General features: G+C 36.6%; 2 protein-coding genes across 5 annotated transcripts in view; both read left to right on the top strand.

The window, feature by feature from the left end:
• Positions 1 to 12,460, top strand: part of RASA2 (RAS p21 protein activator 2) — a 44,784-nt gene extending 32,324 nt beyond the window's left edge. Inside the window, exons 13-24 of one of the 3 annotated variants that reach the window (XM_062005487.1) lie at positions 267 to 341; positions 1,078 to 1,201; positions 2,379 to 2,485; positions 3,744 to 3,830; positions 3,912 to 3,989; positions 4,442 to 4,515; positions 5,747 to 5,853; positions 6,136 to 6,218; positions 7,066 to 7,274; positions 8,448 to 8,551; positions 9,142 to 9,331; positions 10,202 to 12,460. In XM_062005487.1, the coding sequence (XP_061861471.1) occupies positions 267 to 341; positions 1,078 to 1,201; positions 2,379 to 2,485; positions 3,744 to 3,830; positions 3,912 to 3,989; positions 4,442 to 4,515; positions 5,747 to 5,853; positions 6,136 to 6,218; positions 7,066 to 7,274; positions 8,448 to 8,551; positions 9,142 to 9,331; positions 10,202 to 10,232 (1,269 nt within the window). In that variant the 3' untranslated portion in view covers positions 10,233 to 12,460. Of the gene's footprint in view, positions 1 to 251; positions 342 to 1,077; positions 1,202 to 2,378; positions 2,486 to 3,743; positions 3,831 to 3,911; positions 3,990 to 4,441; positions 4,516 to 5,746; positions 5,854 to 6,135; positions 6,219 to 7,065; positions 7,275 to 8,447; positions 8,552 to 9,141; positions 9,332 to 10,201 lie in introns of all 3 variants that reach the window. The other 2 variants (XM_062005486.1, XM_062005488.1) reach the window with 2 other exon arrangements.
• Positions 12,461 to 18,469: 6,009 nt separating this feature from the next.
• On the top strand, positions 18,470 to 23,427 carry RNF7 (ring finger protein 7). Of its 2 annotated transcripts, none has more exons than XM_062005471.1 (3): positions 18,470 to 18,669; positions 21,813 to 21,860; positions 23,293 to 23,427. In XM_062005471.1, exons 1-3 carry the CDS (start codon positions 18,492 to 18,494, stop codon positions 23,409 to 23,411), a joined length of 345 nt encoding a protein of 114 aa, XP_061861455.1. In that variant the 5' UTR covers positions 18,470 to 18,491; the 3' UTR covers positions 23,412 to 23,427. The 2 variants fall into 2 exon arrangements, with proteins under 2 accessions (XP_061861455.1, XP_061861456.1); XM_062005472.1 differs by having other exon boundaries at positions 18,470 to 18,662; positions 23,293 to 23,349.
• The last annotated feature ends 395 nt before the right edge of the window (positions 23,428 to 23,822 follow it).

Below are 23,822 nucleotides of genomic sequence, written 5' to 3'. Positions count from 1 at the left end.
TTTGTTCCAGGTGCTTGAAAATAAAGTCAATGACAGTTACTTCAGCTTCTCACACATTACAGAATTTACCCAGATGATGCTTTATGTAATTGATCTGTGGAGAAAGATGAACACAGAAGTGAGAATGATTATTGCATGCTATTATGCCTAGTTAAAAACTGCTTAGAGTTTTACACCTAAATCTAAGTCAGAATCTGGTTTTAAATAGGTGGATTTCTCTGATTTCTGTCTGCAAAATTGAATTCCTCTAGTTTTGTTTGTTTCAGATATGTGAGTCTCCTAAGCCCTGTGAAATAGATCCCATCAAATTAAAAGAAGGAGATAATGTAGAAATTAATATGGTAAGTTTTTTACCTGTTTTTCCTATTTTAAACTTTCTCAAAATCTGATAGGAAAAAAAAAATTCAAGCAGCTGTCTAATGAAAAACTGGTAAGTTAATGGTAGCAGTGCAATTCTCTGAATTCCACAGTAAACAAAGGAAAAGTTGTTTTCTTATCCGTATTAATGAAAACAGGAAATTAAGGAAAACCCGATGGAAAATGGAATTGAGATGGAGAATCTAAAGAGAGCATTACCATCTTCCTTACTGATTTGTTTTATTTTGTGATTCCTGAGGTTCTGTACATAGCCTCTGGGCAATGAAGTACCTAATTAGGACCGCTTTAACTCTTCTCATTGAAGTTTTGCTTACTGCTTGACTGATCTGAGAGGATGACATCTGTGGCAATAGTGGCTACAAGAAACTAAATTAACTTGCACTAGATTTGCATGACAAGTGCTCCTTCCTTGTAACAGCTGTTGTCAGGTTACAAATACGTGTTTTGGTTGGTGTATATTGCTAGACACTGCTTATATACTTCAGTGTAACTGAGTATTGTTAAACTGTCTTAACACTGGTAATCCCATATAAATATCATGAGGCTTTTAAAATAAGCCTTGTGCTTATGTATTATAGTCAATAATTGAATAGTCAGTGTTTCAAAAAAGAAACTCTAGCCTTATGTTTGTGTTCAGGAGAAAAACATAGAAATGCACATGTTAATGGTCTGAAAAAATACCTTTTTTCATAATTGCAGGAAAATCTACGCTATTATGTAGACAAAGTGTTCCGTGAAATTATGCAGTCAAGTATAAGTTGTCCTACGCTAATGTGTGATGTTTTTTATTCTTTGAGGCATCTGGCTGCCAAAAGATTTCCAAGTAAGTGTTCTTGAAAAACTTTTGAAAATGCTTATCAGAGTGAAGTAGTGAACTTCTGCAGTTCAGATTCTTGTCCAAAGCTGTGTTTCGAACTTCTTACGTCGACAATCAGGCGTTTGTTTTTCTGTCAATAAGAAAGTTACAGTAAAACCTTGTGGTCAGTCAGCAAGAATTTTGTATTTTGTGATACAAAGACATAGGTCAGAAACACACTGCAAGACAGCAGCAAGTGAGAAGTCAAAGAAAAGTATGAGATAATGGAAGAAAAGCACAAGCAATACAGGAAGTTATTTAGCTGACAGATACGTAAAATCTGGAAACATTCATCTCTTTATTGCTTCTAAAGAAGCGAGATCTGTGAAGATGTAAGCTTAAATACATTTGCTGTTTACGTGTTAACTACATGAACTGCAACTCCTTTAATTATGACTAGCATGTTCATAACTCATATGAAGTTGGCTGTACTGCTACCACCATAGTCTGGAGCTTCTCATTGATTCATGTTTGTCACTGGAACTGACACCATAAATTCCTGTGAGCGAATCCCTTCAGAACAGTGAACTTCCCAGACAGATCAAATGGATGTTGTTATTAGAGTAAGAATGTGATGCCACTCTATTTCCCAGCAGAAAAGTATAAATCTATCCAAAATGTTAAATGAGAGAATCCTCATTACAGCATCAAAATTACATAACACTGTGGTTTGATGCAACTCTGAATTGGAACAGTTGTTGTTCATGTGTTACCTGTGTTTCTGGTGCAGCATTCATGTCTGAGTTGCACAGTAATTAGCTTTATGAGTGAATAAACCCAGTAGCCCTAGTGTTGAAAGGCAAACTTCTATGTTGTTTTCCTTTTTAGTTCAAGGTGCATACAGCCATACCTAATCAACACTATGTATGCTTGCCATAATCTCATTGTTCCTAGTAGTGGAGCTGATGAGGCAGTTGTACAAGAACAGAACTTCTTTTCAGAGAAATAAACTGTCTGTTACAAGTAGAGCATTTCTTACCATGATCACCTTTCTCACTTCATGCACTCCATTGATTTTTCTATTCTGTTTTTGAAATGTAAATGTCTCCTCTGATGTTACCTTCTAAAGAATTTTTGTGTTAACTGTCTTCATTATTTCCTATTAAGTTTAGTGCATGTTACATTTCATGGTTTTTCTCTGCAGATGACCCTCATGTACAGTATTCTGCAGTGAGCAGCTTTGTGTTTCTTCGTTTCTTTGCTGTAGCCGTAGTCTCACCTCATACTTTTCATTTACGACCTCACCATCCAGTAAGTTTCATGAAGCTTTGTACTGTTTTATCCATAACTGTCAGATCTGTTTATCTGGGAAGGCCTAAGTTACTTTCAGTGAGTCTCAAAATGGGAAATAATATTACTAAATGTCTCTAGGTTGAGTTTTCAATCTAAGACATTTGCAGTTCTCTAAGCATCAAATTTCTCAGTCTTCCAGGTGTTCTCAAATGATGTAGAAGAGCTTTTGATGTCAAAGACACTGTGTCTTTTGGAAGTGTGCTTCTTTCTTAGAATATCAACATAACTGAGGGTTCTTAAAAGCAAGTGCTTTAACTGCATCAGTTCCTTCCATTGTGGAAGTTAAACATCCAGATGTCACATTTACTTTTTAAGAACTATTTCTTAAAAAAGATTGTGGAATTATGCACTAATTGGTCTGCGTATTTATTCTGGACTCCATTAGTTGCAGTGGGTTGCCAAATCTTCCATTATTAGTTTTCTAATTTTCAGTAAGAAACACATAAAAATACCCTTCAAAGAAAAAAATATAGAAATATGAAAAAATTACTGTATTGTTTTCACATAAAATACAGAATATGTATGAAATTTTCTGCTCCAGATGTTACCTTTTTAGCTTAGCTACTTACATGTGGTTGCACTTTCAAAAAGGAAACTTCAGCTTAGTCATATTAATTTCTTGGATGTTATCTAGTTTGACAACTAAAAAGATGACAGGATTTTATCACTTCAAGGTTAAACCTTTTAAAGGAACCAGCAAGGCCCCTTTCTATGGCTATGTTTATAGGCCTGAACTAAAATGCAAGCAGTTAGGTCACAAACAGATTAGGCAAAATTCTTCAAGGCAAAGTTTTAAGTTCACTTTGTATTATGAAAATTTTTACCATTTGTCCAGCAGTAGTTCATTGTTTAATGTTGAGTTTTGAGTAGTTCAAAAGTGAGATTATGAGATCAATTATGAGATTTGAGGGGTTTGAGGTAATTGTATAGGTTAAAATATTTTTCTAGGTACTAGTAATAAATTTTAGTGGTAGTGAGGAAAATATTAAACACGTTGCAGTAGCTTATAAAATATATTCACTTAGCACAAGTACAAATAGAGGACAATGCTGCATACACATTTCTTCTCTTTGGGTGAAGAGGAAAAGGAATGAAGAGATGTCAGATGTTCTACTACACAATGTAGTACAATTTTAGTAAAACTTGCATTTTAAACCAAAGTTTTACCTGACATTGTGGAAAAAAAAAAGTGACTTCTGAAATTTCTTTGTTTTAGGATGCACAGACTTCTAGAACATTAACTCTTATATCAAAAGCCATCCAGACTTTGGGGAGTTGGGGAAGTTTGACCAAAAGCAAACTTGTAAGGCTACTATAATTCTTTTTCATTACATAGACAATGTTCTTTGAAAGTTTATTAATGTCAATATACTTTTTCTTTCAGTCAAGTTTCAAGGAGACATTTATGTGTGAGTTTTTCAAAACATTTCAAGAAGAAAAATTTACAGAATCTGTTAAAAAGGTACCTTTCAACTAGGTTTTGTTTTAATGGTCAATGTATTTGATCAGTCTTAATTCTTAGAAGGTCGTGTTACTATGCAGTTTTCTACTAGAGAGAAAAAACAAAGCTGTGGTCCGTTTCACTTCTTGATCTAAAAAACGGCCAACAAAATCCAAACAGTAGCAATCACAAGATTTATTCATGGTGGATGAAACTAACTGTGGGGTTTTTTTGGGGGTTTGTATTTTTTTTTTGAAATAGGCTTTTTAGATCTGCTGTTTAGGAACTAATTAAGGAAATATTGTGTGGCTTAAGGACGTCCCTTGTTCTGAGTCCCTGCAATATATTTTCATTTCACCTGTTGCATTAAGTTATTGTTGTGTTCTAGGAGAAACAAATGTATTTTCTGAATAGCTTTTGGTTGTTATGTATTTTTTGAATAGTGTATATTCCTTGTATATTTTCTCCTTAAGTTCCTAGATGATGTTTCCTCTACTGAAAGTAAAGAGCCTAGTGGTCTCAGTGAGCCAGTACATCTAAAAGAAGGGTAAATACATTTGGAATCTATACATAGTACAAAGCAGAATTGACTTTACTGTTTTTTCCTTAATGCTGTTAGACTAATGCTCATGTTTGACATACTGTAGAAATTATTATATTGGTTATTTGCAGTAATTGTTGGTTAGTTAGCAGTTACATTAAACCAACAGCTGTAAACCTTCATAACTCATATTTTAAATACTTTGGGAAAAAAATAAGTAAAAGCAGCTTAAAATCTATTCAGTCCTGTCTGTATTTCTGATACAATTCACTATGTGCTCTGTGATGGTTTGTTTCAGGATTGTGAAAGTATATTTTAAAGTAATATATTAATTTAATTTAGAATTACTTTGCATGTTGTTTAATCCCAGATGGCTACATGTTCTGCTTTTGAAGTAGATGAGAAAAATTAGCCTGTAGTTGGAATACTCAATAGTAAATGATAAAATGCTTTTATAAAAACTGAGCTGTAAATCACTCTAAGAAATTTTTAAAAATTACATCAAGAATGCCTGATGAATTGATTTAAACAGCATTTATGGAAAAGAAACATCTGATTTTATCTTAGACATACATTCATAGCAAGTAAAGATTCTTTGAAGCAGCATCCAGATTTCAAACAAGGAAGAAATTTATCTCTTAATAAAAAAACAAATAGGAATTAAGGAGACAGTTGTAGTGCATGAATACTTAGTTATGGAAATTTGGAAGCTGATCTGTATTATAAATTCTTGACTGTCAGTCAAACAAAGTAGTTGCCTGTGAGTACACTTAAAGCGTACTGAGTAGAGTTTGGGTCTTCTCTTGCTGTAGAGTCATGCAGCGTCTTTTTATTTATATTCAGTTTCTGATCCAGATAAGGCCAAATACATTTACATGTAGAAAGTGGCAGGCAAGTGAATTTGTAGTTGGATATGCCATTATTTTTGTTTGGGAAAATTTGGAGTTCAAGACCTGAATAAGGACCCACTCCAAATTTACTGTGGGAAACAAGAGTCTGGATTGCATGTTTTTCAAACTCCTTTCCTTTTTATGGAACCATGTACATGACGGCCCTGTACATATTGAGAGGTAAAGTTGAGGATCATTTTGAGGAACGAGTAGATCTTTTGTTTTTTCTCAATCTACAATGAAGTAGATTTTTTTTGTTGCTGCATAATGAACAATAATATCTCAAATAGTTTTGAGTGCTCATCACAGGACTAATGGTTATATTTAATTTGATTCTGTCTTTACAGAGAAATGTACAAAAGAGCTCAGGGAAGGACTCGGATTGGTAAAAAGAATTTCAAGAAGCGGTGGTTCTGCTTAACAAGCAGAGAATTCACCTACCACAAACAACAAGGTAAGTTGCGTTTGGTGTACAGTTACTTTTACTGTCTCACTATTTTCTAAGCGTTTGCATCTGATTTGTGCTTTTTAAGTTGTATAATGTTTTTCTTCTCCTGAAGTACATGTGTTATGTTGGGTACCTTTACCTTGACTACCAAATGCTTCTGTCTGATTCATGTACATTTTCTCAATAATAAAAACGCACGTTTTGAGAGCTTAACCTCAGTGCTAACTGTAGGCTATAAAGCAGACTTTTAAAAATCACTTCACACATCTATGTACAATTTTTTTACAGATAAAGAACCAATTTTCACTATACCAATCAAAAACATTCTTGCAGTAGAGAAGCTTGATGAGAACTCTTTCAACAAGAAAAATGTGAGTCAAGAGATTGTTTGTATGTAATTCTTGATATAGTCTTTAAATAGAAGTTCATAATTATACTGAAGCCCTATTACAAAACACTTCAGAAAAAAAGTCTTTTTTAGATCAGAAATAAAAAGCTGTATGTGGCATTTCCAAGTACCCCGAACATGGAACTTAACATGGGGATTTGGATTTCTGCGCTGATTTTATTACTTTATTCCAAATTGGAATAATGATTAGAACTACTGTGACCTTATTTCAAAGCCCTTTAATGTATTGTTTTATATTATTGTTTTCTATTTTACTAGGAATGTAAATGTGAGTTTGGTAATATTATTCATTTTGGTGAGAACTTGCTCCAACACCTTCATCAGCTGAGACAGCTATCTGTGCTCACGGCCTTATTCTGAACCTGTAGCACATCAGTATTTTGTTGCTATTTCGATCCAGAATTCTGAGACAGTATTAAAAGTACAGATGTTAGGCTGAGGATGGCTAAAGGAGAGGTTTCTGGGAATCTGTTGTTGGGGTATGAAACATGAAGTCTGAGATGACATTTCAAGATACATGAATGAAGACGGCAGAAATTGCATCCTGCTCTAATTATTTAAGGATTCTTTTTTGAATGGGGTGATGGTAGGCAGAACACAAGGAGCTGTTTTGGGGTTTTTTTCCACCAAAATAGAACTGTGTAGTAAAATGAAAGAGGTAGAAAGTCATCCTTTCTCCCTTGTCTCATTTTCTGTCTTAATTTGGCTTTGTTGAATTGCCTGAGCTTTGAAACACATTTTGACATATTTCAGGTTAATAACTGGGTTATTTTTTTACTGAGCAGAAAAATGTTGGATTCCTTCTACAGATGTTTCAGGTACTACATGGAGAAAAGCCCCTCTATATCCAAGCCAATAACTGTGTAGAAGCCAGTGAGTGGATAGAAGCTCTTTGCCGGGTAACAAGATGCAACCAGAAGAGGCTCAGTTTCTACCATCCTTCTGCTTTTCTGAATGGGAGCTGGCTTTGCTGCAAGGCTACAATAGAAAACACGGTGGGCTGTGCTCGTTGCACTGCGTAAGTTGTTTCTCAAATGAAAATACCTATATTTTGTGGGACAAATAACGTATGATTCACGATACAACTGTACGCAAGGTTTCCCTATCTACTTCAGCAAGTTACACCACTAAACACATGCCTTACTAAAACAGCCCAAAGTACTAAATTTTACTAAGTCTCTTACTTCATCAGCCACCGTATGAAAGGAAGGTAGCCAATTCAGTATGTAGATCAGAAATATTGAATGGTTGATTGCTTTTCATACAGAATAATCGATTTAATAGATCAAGTTTATTCAGAGCAAAGCTGAATACAGACACATCAATGTCATCTATATGAATTGAAATAATTCGCTGCAGGAGGCTCAGCCTGGAAGTCTACATCTTTCCCTAAGGTCGTTGTCTTGTTTTACACAGTCAGTTTTTTACTTTAATCTCACAATTTAAAATGCAGTGTACTTAAAAACCCAGCTAAATAGTCTTGGATATAGATTCTGACAAATCATTTGGTTTGTAGAGGTATGTATAAAAAAAAAAAAAAGTGTTATTGCCTTTCATTAAGCTACTAATTTCTGAAACCAAACAAATGCTCTTATTTTTTCAAACCAATTATTCTTAACTGGGTAAGCTGCATAAATTACAGACTAAAGCTCTCAGGCCTCTAAAATTCAATATAAGTATTACAAGATAACTTTCAGAAAATACCTGTAATACTTCCCATCTTACTAAGTTCATTTTTATATTATATTTCCTAACAGTTCAAAAGTTTCCCATTAGTAAATAACCTTTGGTTGCTTTTGTCTTTCTGGGTTTTTTTAACTTCTATGGTTTAGGAATGTATCTTGTCCTTCTGTTTACCTTTTGAGTATTGTAGATTTTAAAACAAGTGTTTAACTGCCATTTGATAACAACCTTACCTTGATGTTTTTTAATTTTTTTTGCTTGACATACTGAATAATGAATTATCTTGGGAAAAGCTATTTTTCATATTCTTCTATTCATTACCCTCAAATCAAGATATGCCTGTTTCTATAGAACACTTGCAATAGTGCCAAGTTTTGTGTAGCAGCTGTGAAGCTGACTGTTAGATATATTACAAGTCTAAGAATATTGAAACAGAAACAGTTTTTACTAGCTTTCAAACCTTTTTTGAATGACTTACTGGCTACCTGTCTCTGTCTTCCTCTTTTAGAGATGTTCCTGCTGATACTCAAATTGAGATTGACGGAGACAGAGAGACGGAAAGAATTTACTCACTTTTCAATATCAACATGTCTAAAATACAGAAGTTGGAAGGTACTCAATCATTCAGAAGAATTCTACTGATACTATTCATCTCTGTTTCTTTAGGTCCATAACATCAGTTTGATTGCTTAACAGTTTAAATGAAAAAAAAATAGAGTATTTAGACACAGGTTGTTTTTGTCATCTTAGTGCTCTGATATCAGACATTTTTCAGTCATTTCTTTACAGTAGACATAGGCATGAACTTTGCTCTAGTTGAATTTGCATATATGAAATATCTTAAGTAGTCTAAACAGAGAGACTTCAACTATAGCCGGATGTTATTCTGTCTTTTGCACTCCTTGACTGTGAAGTGAAGTTTACGGAACATGACCGAGTTGCAAGAAGCATTGGTCTTTAATGTGAACAGGAAGGAGATGGGTGCTCAAGGGGTTGAACACAAAAAGCAGACAAGAAGCCGCAGAATTCTTAATTACATCTAGTTGATACTATCTCCTGCTTTTATCTTGAAGCCTTTTTATCTTTTATGTTGTGTAGAAGCTAGAGGAACTTTACACTTCAGAATCACCATTTATGTAAGAATTATTTCTCTTTGTTGATTATCTAACTTGTAATTGGGATAATTGTGGTAATTCTTGTAGAGGCTTGTGGAAGTATAGCAGTCTATCAAGGTCCACGGAAAGAACCAGATGATTATTCTAACTTCACAATTGAAGATTCTGTAGCAACTTTTCATACACTTCAGCAGATAATAGATGTAGTAGAAAAGCTGAATGAATCGCATGAAAAATACCGAAAGAAAAGATCTTCTAGTGCTACATATGGTAGTGAGTAAGTATCTTCTGTAGTTTTTATATATAAATGTGTATTTTTAGAAATAAATCACAGAACAAGGTGATTGTTGAGGCAGAGATAATTAAGCTAAGGTTAGACTCAGACAGCACAAAGACATGGAGGGAATAAGGTGTGTCACTTGTATTAATGCAGATTTTTACTGGTAGATCAAAGTTGTTTTTCTAGTATGAGATTCATCTGTATTCCTGTTGAGATTCATGTAAGTGGGTGCAATGGTTCTGCTGTTTCTTTGCAGTGTAACACCTGAAGTGAACACAGAATTTATCCCTAACTGCCTACCTTCTAATTTTTTTCAAAATTTCAAATTTCAGTTAAGAAATAATTAAAATATTAATTTCTAGAAAGCTGTAAAAATTACAAGGCAGAAACATATCTTCCATGCAGTGTATTTACTGTTTGAAGTTCACTTGCCGTACTCAACGAAAAATACTGTTTCTATTGAACTAAACATTTTTTTTTTTAAAATCTGTTCTTTGGAGTACCTCGTTGTTCCAGAGCAGATTCTTTCAATTCTGTTTAGCCCTGGTTGATATTAATGGAACACCACTATAAAGTTTTCTGATTTCTACTTAGCATCAATAAGCTTGAGTCACCAGGAAAAAAAAATTGGTCAAACCCTAATTTGATTTACCTAGATTTAGTATTTGATCAAAACTGTTCAGAAAAATATACTTTGATTTAGAGGTCTCATATGCAAGTACATGACGTTGTCCACAAATCACCACAAATAGTAGCAGAAATTATGCAAAAAATGTAGATTTGCTTAATAAATTAGAATTTTTATAATGAGATCTAGAAAGCAAATGTTTAACCTTAAAAATATTTACATCTAACTTCTTTTTCCAGAGAAAATCCAATTGTTGGCAAAGTTTCCTAATCAAAACGAACTATGGCACACTCGGATGAAAAAAGAAACTGGAAATGTTCTTGAGTGTTTTGGTTTTGTTTTCTTTTTTAAATTCATTATATGCATTTTTACGAAGTATTTAAGAACGAGCATAAATGCTAGTTGTTTTGACAATCTATTTAATATTTAATGGAACAATATCTGCTTGGAAATCTAGTCTTAAGGTTTATTCTCATTTTGCTGAAGAACTTGAAGTTCGAGGTTCTTGAAGTAACAGGTGTGAATAAATCTAATGTTGTTTTGCCATCATTGTCATATTGGAAAGAACAAATAAGCTTTTTAATGGAAGAAAGTCCACACCACATGTGTTCGTTGGATTACATCTCTGCATACTTACACTGCAAACTTGCATGAGTTTACCATGAGTGCCTGCCCTGCTGAAATGGATCTTGAAGTAGAAATCCCAAGAGACTATGATATGGAAAAGATCTGAAGTTTCATACTCCATTGGACTTTTTTTCTTGTATTAGGTGTTGTCAGGACTCGATTTATCTACAGCTGAAGTCTTACAAAATCATGCAATATGCTGCAAATAATCTGGACAGCAGATACCAGTGTTAGTTAAAGTACTAAAGAAGAAGAAATCAGGGAACTTATGTTGTACTGCTTGTTTACATTTGGGATGAGTAATATATGGAGTGTCATTAGACCACTATTTTCTTTAGGGTTTTTTTAAGGTACATATTTTGTCTTAGTCTAAAAAGAAATGCAGGGTAGCAACGTTCTTTTAAAATAAGTTTGCGTACAGATAGAAAAATCTAAATGTGAACAGATCGTCTTTAAGTACTGATCAATTTACATCATCCCATGTATGATTTTTTTTTTGTTTTAATAAAAAGTAATAACTAGGTCCAGCTCACCTTTTGACTACAAATCTAATAAATAATCTTTATTATAATCACTCAAAGCACTTTAGATATCTGGACTATCCCAGATTATTTTTAGATACTTTGTAGTATCTACTTGTTATGATCAGTTGAATGATCAACATTGTTTTGTCTTTATGCAATGCTTCAGTGAATATTTTTGTATCTTTCGTTACATAGATTCATATTTGCCACTTAACACAATTTTAAACTGGCATTCTCAACTTAAGTAAGATTAGTTTTTTCTCACTTCATCTGTGAAGTTAGGTTTATGATGAAAAAACATATATGTATATAACCAGGAAGAAGCAAAGTTATTACCATGGCAACTTTGCTTCATCAGTATTAAATACAATGGTACTCCTTGGAATATTATTTTTAACAGTAACTATATGTGGTACTTTTATTTTTGGAGCATTTGCTGTGAGGTCTTTTGTTGTTGTTCTTGATGGATGTGGTTTTGGTTTTGTCTTTTTTTACAATCATGACTTGGCCAAATTGATTAGGAAAGTAACTTAGAATAGAAATCCACAATGCTTGAAACTGTCAGCTGTTTAAATTACTGTCCATTTTTTTATACTGTTGTAGGGAGATTTTCTATAATAGAAGCAAGTTGGTAAGGCAGGATTGAAATCTCTTTTGGAATTAATGTAACTTGTTAGAATAACTGCTTGGTCTAATACCAGACAAATTGTTCTCCAATATCCAGGATTCAGTAGTAGTATCTGCAATGTCACAATCATTTAATCGATTCAGCGGGTTTTGCCTTTTCCTTTTTTATGCATTTGATGTATTCTAAGGTACTCTTATTTGCCAACAGATGAAATTGAGGCGGTGGAATATAGTAATACCAAGAAATGTATTTTGCCAAGGTCAAGTGGGTCTGATTAATTGCCATTAATGAAAACCTGCCATTAAACAAAGTTGAATGTGGTTGAGTGTCAAATTTGGGGTTTGCTGTATGTGGATTAACCCTGTGGCAAAGTGTCTGTTCCTTGGAGCTATTTTCTGTTATTTTAGAAGTCAAATTTATGAGAAATTGTATACTCTTGCAACATTGTTTTTAAAATAAGCACTTTTTTGCTTTGGTACTGGAATATCTAAGAAAAAAACAAAGGCCATTGAATATTTGTGATGATTTAAATTTGATTTGTTATTTTATAATGTTTTAAAATGCAGTAGGTGTTCTTGAATTTAATTAGGTACAAGTAGGATGATTAATAATAAAAGTTGCCTTCATTTTGATTAGTCTAGAAAGATGATGTTATTCAGCAATTGGTTCTGTTAGGCTTGTAAATTATCATTAGTTTTAATTTGTGTTGTGATGATGTATTGTTGAATGTATTTTTATTTAAATTTTATTTTCTTATAAAGACATTAAAATGTTTTGTAACATGGCTTGACAAGAACTCACAAATAAATTACAATGAACTTGAGGTATGCTGTGTAGTTCTTACAAGGCCTGGCTTTTAAAAATGTTAGCATTTATCTGAATACTGAATTAATAGGGGTTTACATACAGGAGCTGTGTGTAAATAGTTAAATCTAGTCAACAGGAAAATAACCCAAAATCAAGTTGAGGGATCTTTCATGGTCATCTACAGCATTGTTACATTCTGACTAAGATTAATGGTTCGAGAGACAAGTGATAGTTCATCATTTAGCATAACCATGCGCAGAAGCTTTAGTAATTTGACAGTTTTTAAAATACTTGGAGCCTACATGTAGGATAGCATATATAGATTTTATCTTCATATAATCTACCTATAGACTGTATATATAAGAAACAGAATCAACAATATATGGAAAATTAAGTGTTTAAAAGACATTAGCTTTAATTTATGCTCATTTATTTTTCTCTTCAAGTTCCAAGTTTGCAACGTTCAGTCACGTGTGATAAAAGACTGCTTGAGTATTGGTTTTAAAAGAGCATGCACATGGAACAAAAATTAGGCCAATAAACAACAGCTTCCAGTAACAAGTAAGAACAACTTCCAGTTGCATGGACAAATGCTTGTAACTTACTTAAGGCTCTTAAAAGAGTAACAGCAGTATGTTTTACATTTATGTGATTTATGCAGATTAAAGAAACCAGAAATCCTTTAACAGCAGTAAGGAGATTTCTATCAGTGTTCCTGCATTCAGCTGTGATGAGACAGATGCAGGAATACTTTGTGTATTCCCGAGAGTCTGCAATGTAGGCAGCTGCTTAAAAAAGAAAAAACCAAATCAGTTTTGAGAGTAGATCTATGAGAACTCGGTATATAAACTGACATTTAGCTAAGTTACGACAAATATGTGTTTTTAAAATCACTTAATATACCTAAATCCAGCACAAAACTTTCATAATCGGCTACTCCACAATCAGAATAAGGTTTCATAGAATCATAGAATGGTATGCCAAAGTCAGGCAGTGTTTGCCTCCTGGATCAGCTTTTGCAGGCTGTACCTACTGAAGGGCTGGGAGCTCCACAGGGTTTAACCCTGCCTGCTCAGCCTTCTCTCTTTTGGATGCTGTGACATTGTTACTAGGTAATACAGAAACAAGCCTTCAGCACAGGGCAAAAAGCAGATGGCAGAGATAAAACTGGGAGGAAGGAAACACCACTATAAATGGAGTGGTCTACAGTAATGTTCAGTTCTGACATGTATGTTGCATCTTTCATCTGTAGACATTTAAAGCACTTAATGAAAGAAGGGTAAGTATATACAGTTCAGTCTCTTCTTTCCACACTGAGGGATGGCAAGGGGCTATGTCTTCTATAGCAATGCAAATTTTAAAAGTCCAAGAGGAAGGAGTACTTCCCTGTAGTTTCTGTAACTAAATGTATTTAAATGGTGCCAGATGTAGAGAAAATGCCTTGTCAAGTATTTGATCATTTTAGTCCTCTCAGGTCTTGAACTGACACCCCAGAGGGTGATAGTGTAAGCTGAGAGGTTTGTATAAACACTTTCTCCATATGATAGTGATGCAATATAGCTTCCAAATTATCTCACAAGTTGTAGTCCTGTACCTTTCTCTGTCTCACCTTTTCTGCGATCTTCCACATTTACCCTACTATAATTTCAACCAAAGATGTTACAGATTATCTGATTGATTGTACCAGAATCTTTAAAACAGAAATAATCCTAGTCCTGGATGTGAGATGTTAAGCATCAAGCTGTACAAGTGACAAAAGAAGCAACAGTCCTAGTACTGCTGAAAAAAATGTAGAATATCTATTTTAAAACACAAAACAAACAATGATTTCTGTAATGATCAAAATAGTTCCCCTACTTTCTTCTCAAGTAGTTGGCTGAGACTACTGTCAAGTCTCCCCTGTCACACCATTCTTGTGTTGTTTGACATTTACATGGGTTTGAGTCTTTTTTAATTATTTATGTATATACTTGTAAATGCATGTATTCTGGCATTGCTTTGACCAAAATCTAAAAGTAGAAAGGTGGGTTGAAGTAAAGAAACATATTGAGTGACATGGTACAGAAGGTACAATGTCTGCATGAATGATGAGAGGATAAACTACAGCTGTGCTTAAATTACTGCCAGTAATTTAAGCAAGTGAGTAAAGGGAATTTCCATAAGGCAAGTTTCTGTGCAGCACCTCTTGCTGGTGTTTTTGGTTTGTTCAAGTGTTTTTGCTGGTGGATTGAGGTTTGGGTTTGGTTTTTTTTATTGGAGGGCAGGATTTGCTAACAGTGGCTAATGGGGCCTATCCTGATACTAGGCAGGATCCAAATATTGGTAGGATGTTAAAAATACTCAGACAAACTTCAGTACCTGATGAATTTACGGGAAGTGTCAGTATTTCAAAATGGGAAGTTTGCCTCCTCAAAACAACTTAACTTGGCTTTTAGTTCACAGTTCCATCCTCAGTCAGATCAAATCAATTAAAATATGCATGATTCTGTCTTCACAGTTTGATTTTATTAGTTAATGAAGACAAGTTTCTAACTTGAAAATCCATACTGTCCAGAGGAATAGTGGTAACTGGAGTTTCACTCAGTGGAGTAAAACAACTAGCAAAAAAGAACCTAGTGCAGGATTTGGTGAAGCAGCCTGGGGTCCTTGTGTCACTGGCTTTCAATTTCTGCTTCAGTAGGAGAGATGGGTGAGCCTGGGGTTTAAATGAAGAATGGAGACATTTCAAGGTTTTAGACTTAACTAAAACAGCTCAGTGAAGTCCAGAGTTACTTAGTCTCTTGTCAGACAGGGTTAAAACAGAAAGGTTCTCCTGCAAAGGCCATGAACTTCTCTGTCTTTGAACTTATTTCTGGATTTCTGTAAAGCCCATGCCAAATCACATACATAAGTGGCAGTACAGAGGAAATGATGGGGATGTACCTTTTTTAAATTCCATATGCTACTCTGGATAGCAATATATTTCTGTTATATCTTCCCTCCAGTCTCTCTTCCAGTCAGATCCTCCCAGTGTAAAAGTGGTATGCAATTTATTCCACAAGTGCAGTATGTTTCCCTAATTCTTGGGTTTGGTTTCTTTTTCTATCTCTGGATGTCTGCTTCATGCTTTTCTCACAGTAACTGCATATTGAAGTCTCTTTTGGCAGTTGCATCAGGCAGTTGCAGCAAAACCTTATGAATTACTGCAGGTGGTTTTTGTCACAGATGACAGTTTGTGTGCTGAGACAGTACTACTTCATGTCCTGTTTTCCTCTATTGCAGCTCCGCTGGCTGCCCTTACCAAGGTCTCAGCTATAACTGCAAAAGTATTACTAGTCCTGGCCATTAATAGCCCTGTTTAGCATATTCCTACTGGTAAAATGACAGAGATGCTTAGATGATCAAGAGTTTAAGAGAAAATTTTGGCATAGAGCTATGCTTAAGTTCTTTTATTTGGCAGATAAATTGACACAGTACTTGAGTCTTCTGATATATGTTAGTCTATTGACAGAACAAACAGTAAGTGTAAGAATACAATCCAGCACGTGCATTAGTTAGCCAAGAAACACACATACTTACATAACTGTTCTTTGCATTATCATAAAACTGACATTTCTGTAGCAGCTTTGTTATTAGTAAAAATACTCTTCAGTTCTGCATTTCAGAGTAAACAAGCTGTGGAAAAAAACAACAAAAAAAATCTACAAGTTGTCAGAGCAAGGAAGACCAAAAAAAGAGAATACAGGTCAGGTCATTTCCAGATAACTGTATTCTGAAAAGATTCATGAAAATCTTTGAAAGGCATTGTACATTGTTCCAAACCACTGTCTGTGCAATATTCAGTTTAAAAGGTGCATAGGGAATGAAAATGTAAAATGCATCTGTGTATTTATTTGAAATGAGGTATGAAAACAGAACTATTCTAAGTTGAGTGTCAAACGATTGGAGCTTTGGATGAGTAATTATTTTACATGGAGACAATCAGAATCCAGAATCAATCCTTGATTAATTACACTGCATCCTTACTGTGAAATTACTGCAACAATTTAATAGATTTTAAATACAAACAGTATTCCAAATTTGGGTATGTACTATTATGTACATCCCCTTTCACAGTTGCTGGACAAGTTGGGTTTTTTTCCCCCCTTCTGTAGCATACAGTTGCCTGAGCAGCTCTAGTTCTAGCTGAACGATCACTTGATAGGCTGAAAAGCACTCAGATCAAGTTCCAGTATTTAAATATTCAATCTAGAATGTTTTTGGTGAAGTCTGAATGAGGTAAGCAAATGCAGTCATGTTCTGTGTGTCTGTAGGGTGCAGATGTATTCTAGAGTGCCAGGACAGTATTTCTCCAAAACACTTTGACATTCTTTATACAATTCTTCAGATGATAAAATAGCCAAGAAAATAATTGTTAGCTTGGAAGCTATTATTTCTGTAAAACAGTAGGAACAGAGTTAAAAGTAACTGTATCATACTTGCTCTACAACTTTCACTGCTAAATTTAAATTCTGGCACTGCACAGTAAAAAGTGCAAGTCCTTAGGAGCAGGCAAGACAAAGCAAGCAAGGGTATACTAAATTCAAAGTTACCTGATTATATTTTGAAAAAAATTAGTTTTCAAAACAACTCTTTCATCCTAATACTGAAAACAGTGCTTCACATTAGCAAGCTCTCTTCTATCAATGAATATCCCAGTCTTATGTAACAAATTTAGAGCTGAATCTCACTTCAACTGACATGGTTGGCAAAGGAGCTGGTTATGCCTGATGGCTTCTTACATGAGGAGGTGAAGAGGAGAGACTAAATGAAGGGATCATAATTGGTTTGATATTTTACTGAGGTTTTTTTTTCTATCCATAGGCATCTAAAGCAGTTCTTGTATACTCTAGCCACTTGTTTTGCTGCTCCCTTTCTAGTTGGTCAGGAAGAACTGTTTTATAGCATCATGAAGCGATTAAGTTCATTGAATGGTTACAGGTTAAAACTAGTATTGCCAGATGATTGAAATCAGTGTGGTTTGTATTTACATTTGCAAAATGTACAGCAAATGTGACATTCTGACAGCACCCAAACATAATTATCATCTGTGTTACAGTTTGCTCTTATGAGCTCTTAAAACTCAAGAGGAGGATTGCATCCAGTTTCTATCTAATTTAAAAAATAAAGTGACTACAGCAGGCTTTATTTTTAATCTCTTTAGAGGCAGCTGATATTTATGTAACAAATTACATGTGCTTAAATTACAGGATATTTTTACTTTAGGGACAGATACATTAAAAGTTTAAACATCCATGCAAAAGGTATAAAAATACAATGTGTTATCAAGGGAAATTATGTATACATTTTCTCTTCAGGATTTCCAAAAAGGAGTTTTTAATTTTAAACTTTTCTGGATTATCCCTAGTCCCAGTAATTTAGATTCAGTAGTTCAATTGTAACGTTTTTTCTGGTTGGGAAATGGGAGTTATTGAGGGGTTTTAGTATTTATGCTACAGTCTGTGTCACAGTAACACACTGTGCTATTAGCATAATGATAGTAGAAGCCTGAGCATTACACTCAGCTGCGCCGAGCTGATAGTGCTCTCAGCTCTGGCCAAACTAGAGCCTCGTTGCTATCAAGGCAGCCACTGTTCTGTCCATGGGACTTCTGTTGAGTGGAGGAATGGGACAGTGTGGACTGAGAGAAGAGTGAATCAGCCAAGCTCAGCACGCTGACGGAAATGCTGCTCTGGGGTCCCATCGCCACCTTGAAATAAAACCCGTTCAGGTTGTTGGTGCCAGAGCACGGCCGGCCGGCCCCTCGCCCCTGCCGCCGGCCCGACGCCGCGGCCCCTCGCTCGCCGCTGCGGCCGGGGCCCGCGGCACAGCGCCCGCCAGAGCGTATGGCACCCGCCGCGGCCGCTGGGGGGCGCTGCAGCCCCGCGCTGCCGCCCGCCGCCGCCGCGTCCCCGCCCCTCCGCCATGGCCGATGTGGAGGACGGGGACGAGCCCGGCGCCCCCCACTTGCACTCGGGCTCTGCGGGCTCCAAGGCGGGCGCCCCCGACAAGATGTTCTCGCTGAAGAAGTGGAACGCGGTGGCCATGTGGAGCTGGGATGTGGAGTGCGACACCTGCGCCATTTGCCGGGTGCAGGTTATGGGTAAGGGCTGGCCGCCAGGCCCGGGCCGACATGGCCGCCGCCCCCGCTGCAGCGGGCCGACGCGGGGCCCCGCTGCCGCGCCCTCCTCCCCGCGCACGCCGCCGGAGCTGAGCGGCGCGGCTTCCGGCAGCGGGGCGGGAGCTGCCTTCGCCGCGCCTCCCCTTCCTCCTCCGCGCTTTCCCTACCGAGGGCTCCGCGGCCCTTGGGACCCAGGGGGCGGGTGGGCCGGGGCGCTCGGGGACGCGCACCCACCCCTGTGGGGGACCGTCCCCCCCAGGCCCCGCTGCTCCTCCGTGCGCAGCCCGCCTGCCGGGGGAGGCAGCGCCCGCTGGGCTTCTGCGCCGCGCATGTCAGCGTGCGGAGCGGCGGTGCCCGGCGGGCTGGGCCCGGAGGCGGCCCTCCTGCCATGCCCGCAGCTCGTGTAAGCCGCCTTCTTCGTGAAGTCTAGTTCGTGTCCGGAGCTACAGCCGAGCTGACCGAAGTGCTAGATGTGTGGTGCTGCTGTGTGGGGCTTTGTAAAGCAGCAGTTGTGAGTGTAGATACAAACTCATTTTCCGAATCTGCTGACGGAGAGTCTCTTTAACACTAAAGTGCCTGGTTGCTAGTGCAGTTTAACGCACGTCAACGTACCAAAAAATCTGTTGAAAATGGTTAGTTCACCCACTTTTGAAATCTGGATACTTTCTTTGAAAGCAGCCTCGTTGCCCAGCGTGAACATTTTCTGACATCTTTTACGAGTATAATACTTATCTTGGAAAATGTACTTTAAATTCTTCCTGTACTGTTAAATCTGTTTCTAGTTTTTACTTTTGTGCTGAGTCATCCTAGGCATCTATCCTCTCAATTAGGCTTGGTACAGTCTGCCAGAACAAATAACCCAAGATTACCTCCAGAATACCTTGCTTTTATAGGTCCAGGGACCGTGATGCTGCAAATCCAGTTAGGTTTTTGGCTTAAATGAGACAAAATAGGCAATGCTGTCATTTCTCGTATATGTTTATTAGTGAGAATGTTGTGTGGAAAAGCAAAAAGGTATGCTAGAAGAAGAAAGATGCAGCCCAGATTTGAATGGTAGGAAATTCAACATTTGCATAAGCATATTTTGAAGGTTGTCTGCTTTTATATGTCAAATAGAGACCACCCTTGAAATGCTAAGTTGTTTTCATCTGCCATTTAAGCCGTAATTTTAACAATGTATTTCCCTGTTCTAGCTAGCCTGTTTGAGGCCCCTATAAAAATAACTTAAATGACTAAAGTCTTACCTAGAGCTTTTACAGAAGTTCAAAAAAATAATTTCATTTATCATTCTTCATACTAGACCAAGGGAGTACTTTTCATCTGAAACTAAAGAAGAATCTGGTAACCATTTTTTGAGAACAAACTGCATGGCAAGAATGTGAAACTTGATCATTACTGACTTCAGTAGCAGTCTTATGTTGATCCTGCCAGACCTGGTCTGTTTCCTGTAGAGCCCCACTGCCTGTGCAGTAACCTTAAGTTGGAGGCAGTGCCAGACTTTGGGTGGCACTCATTGAAAGTTAGTTAGTTTGATTTTTGCAAAGGAGGGAAGTGTTCAAGCTGGCTTAATTTTCTCCTAGTTTAACTCCTTGAACCAACATAGTCTTCAGGGATCACAGAAGCACAAGGGGAAGAAGCAAAAATGCAGGTTAGCTGGGAGGCGCTAATTGCAGCAGTACTGACACCTTTCAGACTTGACACCCTTAGGGTTATTATGCAGGAGTGGGGACAGCTTACCTTGGTATGACTGCAGTGATTTCTGTCCTCAGCTCTTTGTACTGCTTCTCTGAAACTGCAAATCTAGGGCTAGGATAGGAAAAATGTTTTTAATAGTGACTACTAGTCTGCTACAGCTTACTATCCTGCAGGTTGAGGTGACCCCAGATCAGTTTGCTTCAATGTACCATGTCACAAGCTGAAGCAGTTTGGCTGAATCTTATCTCCAGCTTGTTCCATGAATGCTGTGGAAATGTAAATTATAGGAACAGATAACTGGAAACTTTATTTACCGCCTTATTTTTATATCTGCAAGGAAAGGCCAGCTGTTTTAGAGTTTCTGTCTTCTTTCTTGTGTATGACCTGAGAAAATTAGTAATATCTGGGCAGATAAATCTAAAATATGGCCTTATCTGGTAAAGAAAACAAAAATACTCAAATCTAAACTTGTAGCATGTTATGTTTCTGTTTTCCAGGAAAATATAGGTAAACTAATGACTTATAGTCCAGGTCCAACCTGTGGAAAACTTATTTAAACTCCTGCCTTTTCTTTGGAGGAGATGAAGATGTCTGTGCTCCTTCCTGTAACAGCTGAACACTGTTGTATGCAGTATATGCACACGTGTCTGTGGCAGCCCATGGCAGGGTAGGGGAGAAACAAAGGTGTTTTTCCACTGTATGTGTGTGGCACAGTACTAAGCCTAGAAGTTGTTGCTTCTGTATCTTACCAAGTCCTGAACCTGCCATCCAGTTCTATAGCCACTGACTGGAATGCATAAAGATGATAAATATTTGTAATTAGATACTGTTCCATGTTTACCTAGTCATTTGTATTATCAAATTGACCAGTATGTTTGCATGTTTATGCAACCCGTGAAAATTACATGCAAGTACTTATTAAGGAAAACTGGCTGTACAAGAAGTAGGAAGAGGTGGGGGTCATGGTGAGAGATGTACAGCCTAAAAAAAAATCTCAAAATTGTGAATTATTTCCTTAAAAGGAGATGCTGACATCTGGAAAACAAAGTCCTATAATTAGGGCTTGGCTTTGTACTTGCACTGGTCTTAATATGCCTGAGTGCCTTGGCACAAATCTGCTGGTTGTTACATCTACAAAATGGAGAAGGCTTTTTTTTCAGTAGAAGTTAGGAAAATACCAAAGCAATGGAAAATAAATAAAGCTTCTTGTACTGTTTATAGTCCTTTTGATCTCTTTCAGATGTATATTTCATTGTCATGTGCATGGTTTTTAAATTTAGGGGAAGTATTCAATGTTAAAGGGCTGAAGTGGATGTCAAAACCTTTTACCCCAGTGAATTGGTTTTAGTGTTGATATTTTTCTCTGATAAACCTATTCTTAAGATGAAATCCTGAGAATCAAATTGAGTCTTGTTCTTGTTTACTTTTAGATGCCTGTCTTAGATGTCAAGCTGAAAACAAACAAGAAGATTGTGTTGGTATGTAGTGATTTCATTTGCTTGTTTTTCAATTGAAGTTTCTCTCAGTAGGGTGCATTTTAAAAGTTTGAAGATGATAGTGATTTTTCTTAGTGCTCAAAAGTAAACTGGTGTTCCATTCTACATTGTGTCATCTTTTTAAATTAGTAATACTTTATGCTTTATTTTTGAACACTAATAAAACTAGTTTTCACTTCAGACACGTAGAGCAAAACAGCTTCAAATTCGCCGTCAGCACATCCACAACTCCGAGTTTTACATTTCTCTCACTCTGAGCGTAGCTGAAGAGATGATAATGTACACTTTTGAAGTGGGTAGGAAAAGGCTACTTTTTTTCCTTCTGTGATGTGTGCCAGAATCTTCTGTTCTGAAGGAAATGTTTGTCTGGGTTAGATAGCAGTATTTGTCCCAGTCTTAATTCAGACATAGTGGAGGCAATTGCTTGTTCACTTTTCATTTGAGAAAGTGGAATCACTTGAGTTTGCTATAATGCTATTTGTACATAAACATACTTTCATACCAATGTCTGTAGAAGGAAATCTTAATTCTGTTATATTTAAATTGAAAATAGTGGAAATTGTCTCAAAGAGTTTGCTTTAAACCTTTAATTTAACTTCCAAACCAGTGATAAAACTTTCTATGCAACTGTTGTTCTTTCTTTGTTGAAGTATATTGTCTCAAACTTAAACCACTGTTGGTTTTGATGATTGTTTTAATGAGAACAGGAGTTTCCTGTTCCAGGTATCTTAACTGTCTTGCTAAATGTCCTACTTAAGATAGTCAGAGAGGAAAAAAAAAATCCCATAGTTTACAGAACTCCCTTGATTGGTACCTTCCAATAAGGAAAATGTGAAGGAAAAAAAGCAAAGTGACTAATACAATTCAGGAGCAGATGAACAATTGATCTCTTTTTTGTTGGGTTTGAAAAAAATTGTAACCTGTGAGTAAGATGCTATTTTGAGCCTATATACTGTGTCAGATGTGCCTCTGTGGTGTCATACCGCTTAAACACTGTGTTTCAGATGAGAATTAGATTATGTGCTCTTGTGTGGTAGTCAGTCAGTAGTGCATTGTCTGTATTTTGGTGCTGAGGATGATGAAATGAAGAACTTAGATAGTTGCATTTATTTCCTGGACAGAATTGATCAGTGTATTTATACATTCACAGAATGGTGTCACTTTATACAAGAAGGTGAGAAGATATGCATTTCTTCATTAATATTTGGGAATAAGTAAAAGAATTGAGGACAGATGACTGACCATCATAAGAATTGCCATAATAATCCAATCTCCATGGATAGATCAATGATGACCATTTTGTCTCTAAAGCTTGCAGTGGTTGTAAACATCTGAGAACAATAGTTTGGATCTTGCTGTAGATGTTGACTGTACAGCTCACTGTGACTGGAACATATTCTTTCTTCTCTTTCAGTGGTTTGGGGAGAGTGCAATCATTCCTTCCACAATTGCTGCATGTCCTTGTGGGTGAAACAGAATAATCGCTGTCCCCTCTGCCAGCAGGACTGGGTAGTCCAGAGAATAGGCAAATAAAACCACTGGAATGTTTTGAGGCGTTTTTTTGTTGAACATGTTGCAGTAGTGTGTGTCTTAGGCTGTATGCTCATACAAAAGAATGGAACATGTCAATCATGGCATGATTTGTTCAGTTTATCTGCTACAAGATCAGTGTGGTTTTGTTGTATGCTTTCTGCTGTACAAGGAGGCAATCAATGGTCAGTCTTACTGCAGATATTTCCAGAATTGACAAAAGAGAGACACTACAGTAACAAATGTATCTGCCACAATTTGAGTGTTAACTGTATCAGGGCATAGAAATGTGGTGGTGCAGATGATACCCTAAATACAGTTTGTTGTTATTTTTGCATAGATAAATAAATTAATTTGAAAGATCAACCTTACTTGTAAGTCTGATACGCTGCATAATTTCCTGCCAGGATAAAG

This window comes from Colius striatus, chromosome 12 (genome assembly GCF_028858725.1).
Source record: "Colius striatus isolate bColStr4 chromosome 12, bColStr4.1.hap1, whole genome shotgun sequence".
Taxonomy (NCBI): domain Eukaryota; kingdom Metazoa; phylum Chordata; class Aves; order Coliiformes; family Coliidae; genus Colius; species Colius striatus.
This window is presented reverse-complemented; position numbering and strand designations above follow the sequence as displayed.

What these genes read in the sequence shown, in the direction of transcription:
- RNF7 (XM_062005471.1), top strand. Translation starts at nt 18,492, where the DNA reads ATGGCCGATGTGGAGGACGGGGACGAGCCCGGCGCCCCCCACTTGCAC. An exon ending in TTGCCGGGTGCAGGTTATGG is followed by an intron (nt 18,670 to 21,812) that starts GTAAGGGCTGGC and finishes GTTTACTTTTAG; the next exon opens with ATGCCTGTCTTAGATGTCAA. An exon ending in CAAACAAGAAGATTGTGTTG is followed by an intron (nt 21,861 to 23,292) that starts GTATGTAGTGAT and finishes CTTCTCTTTCAG; the next exon opens with TGGTTTGGGGAGAGTGCAAT.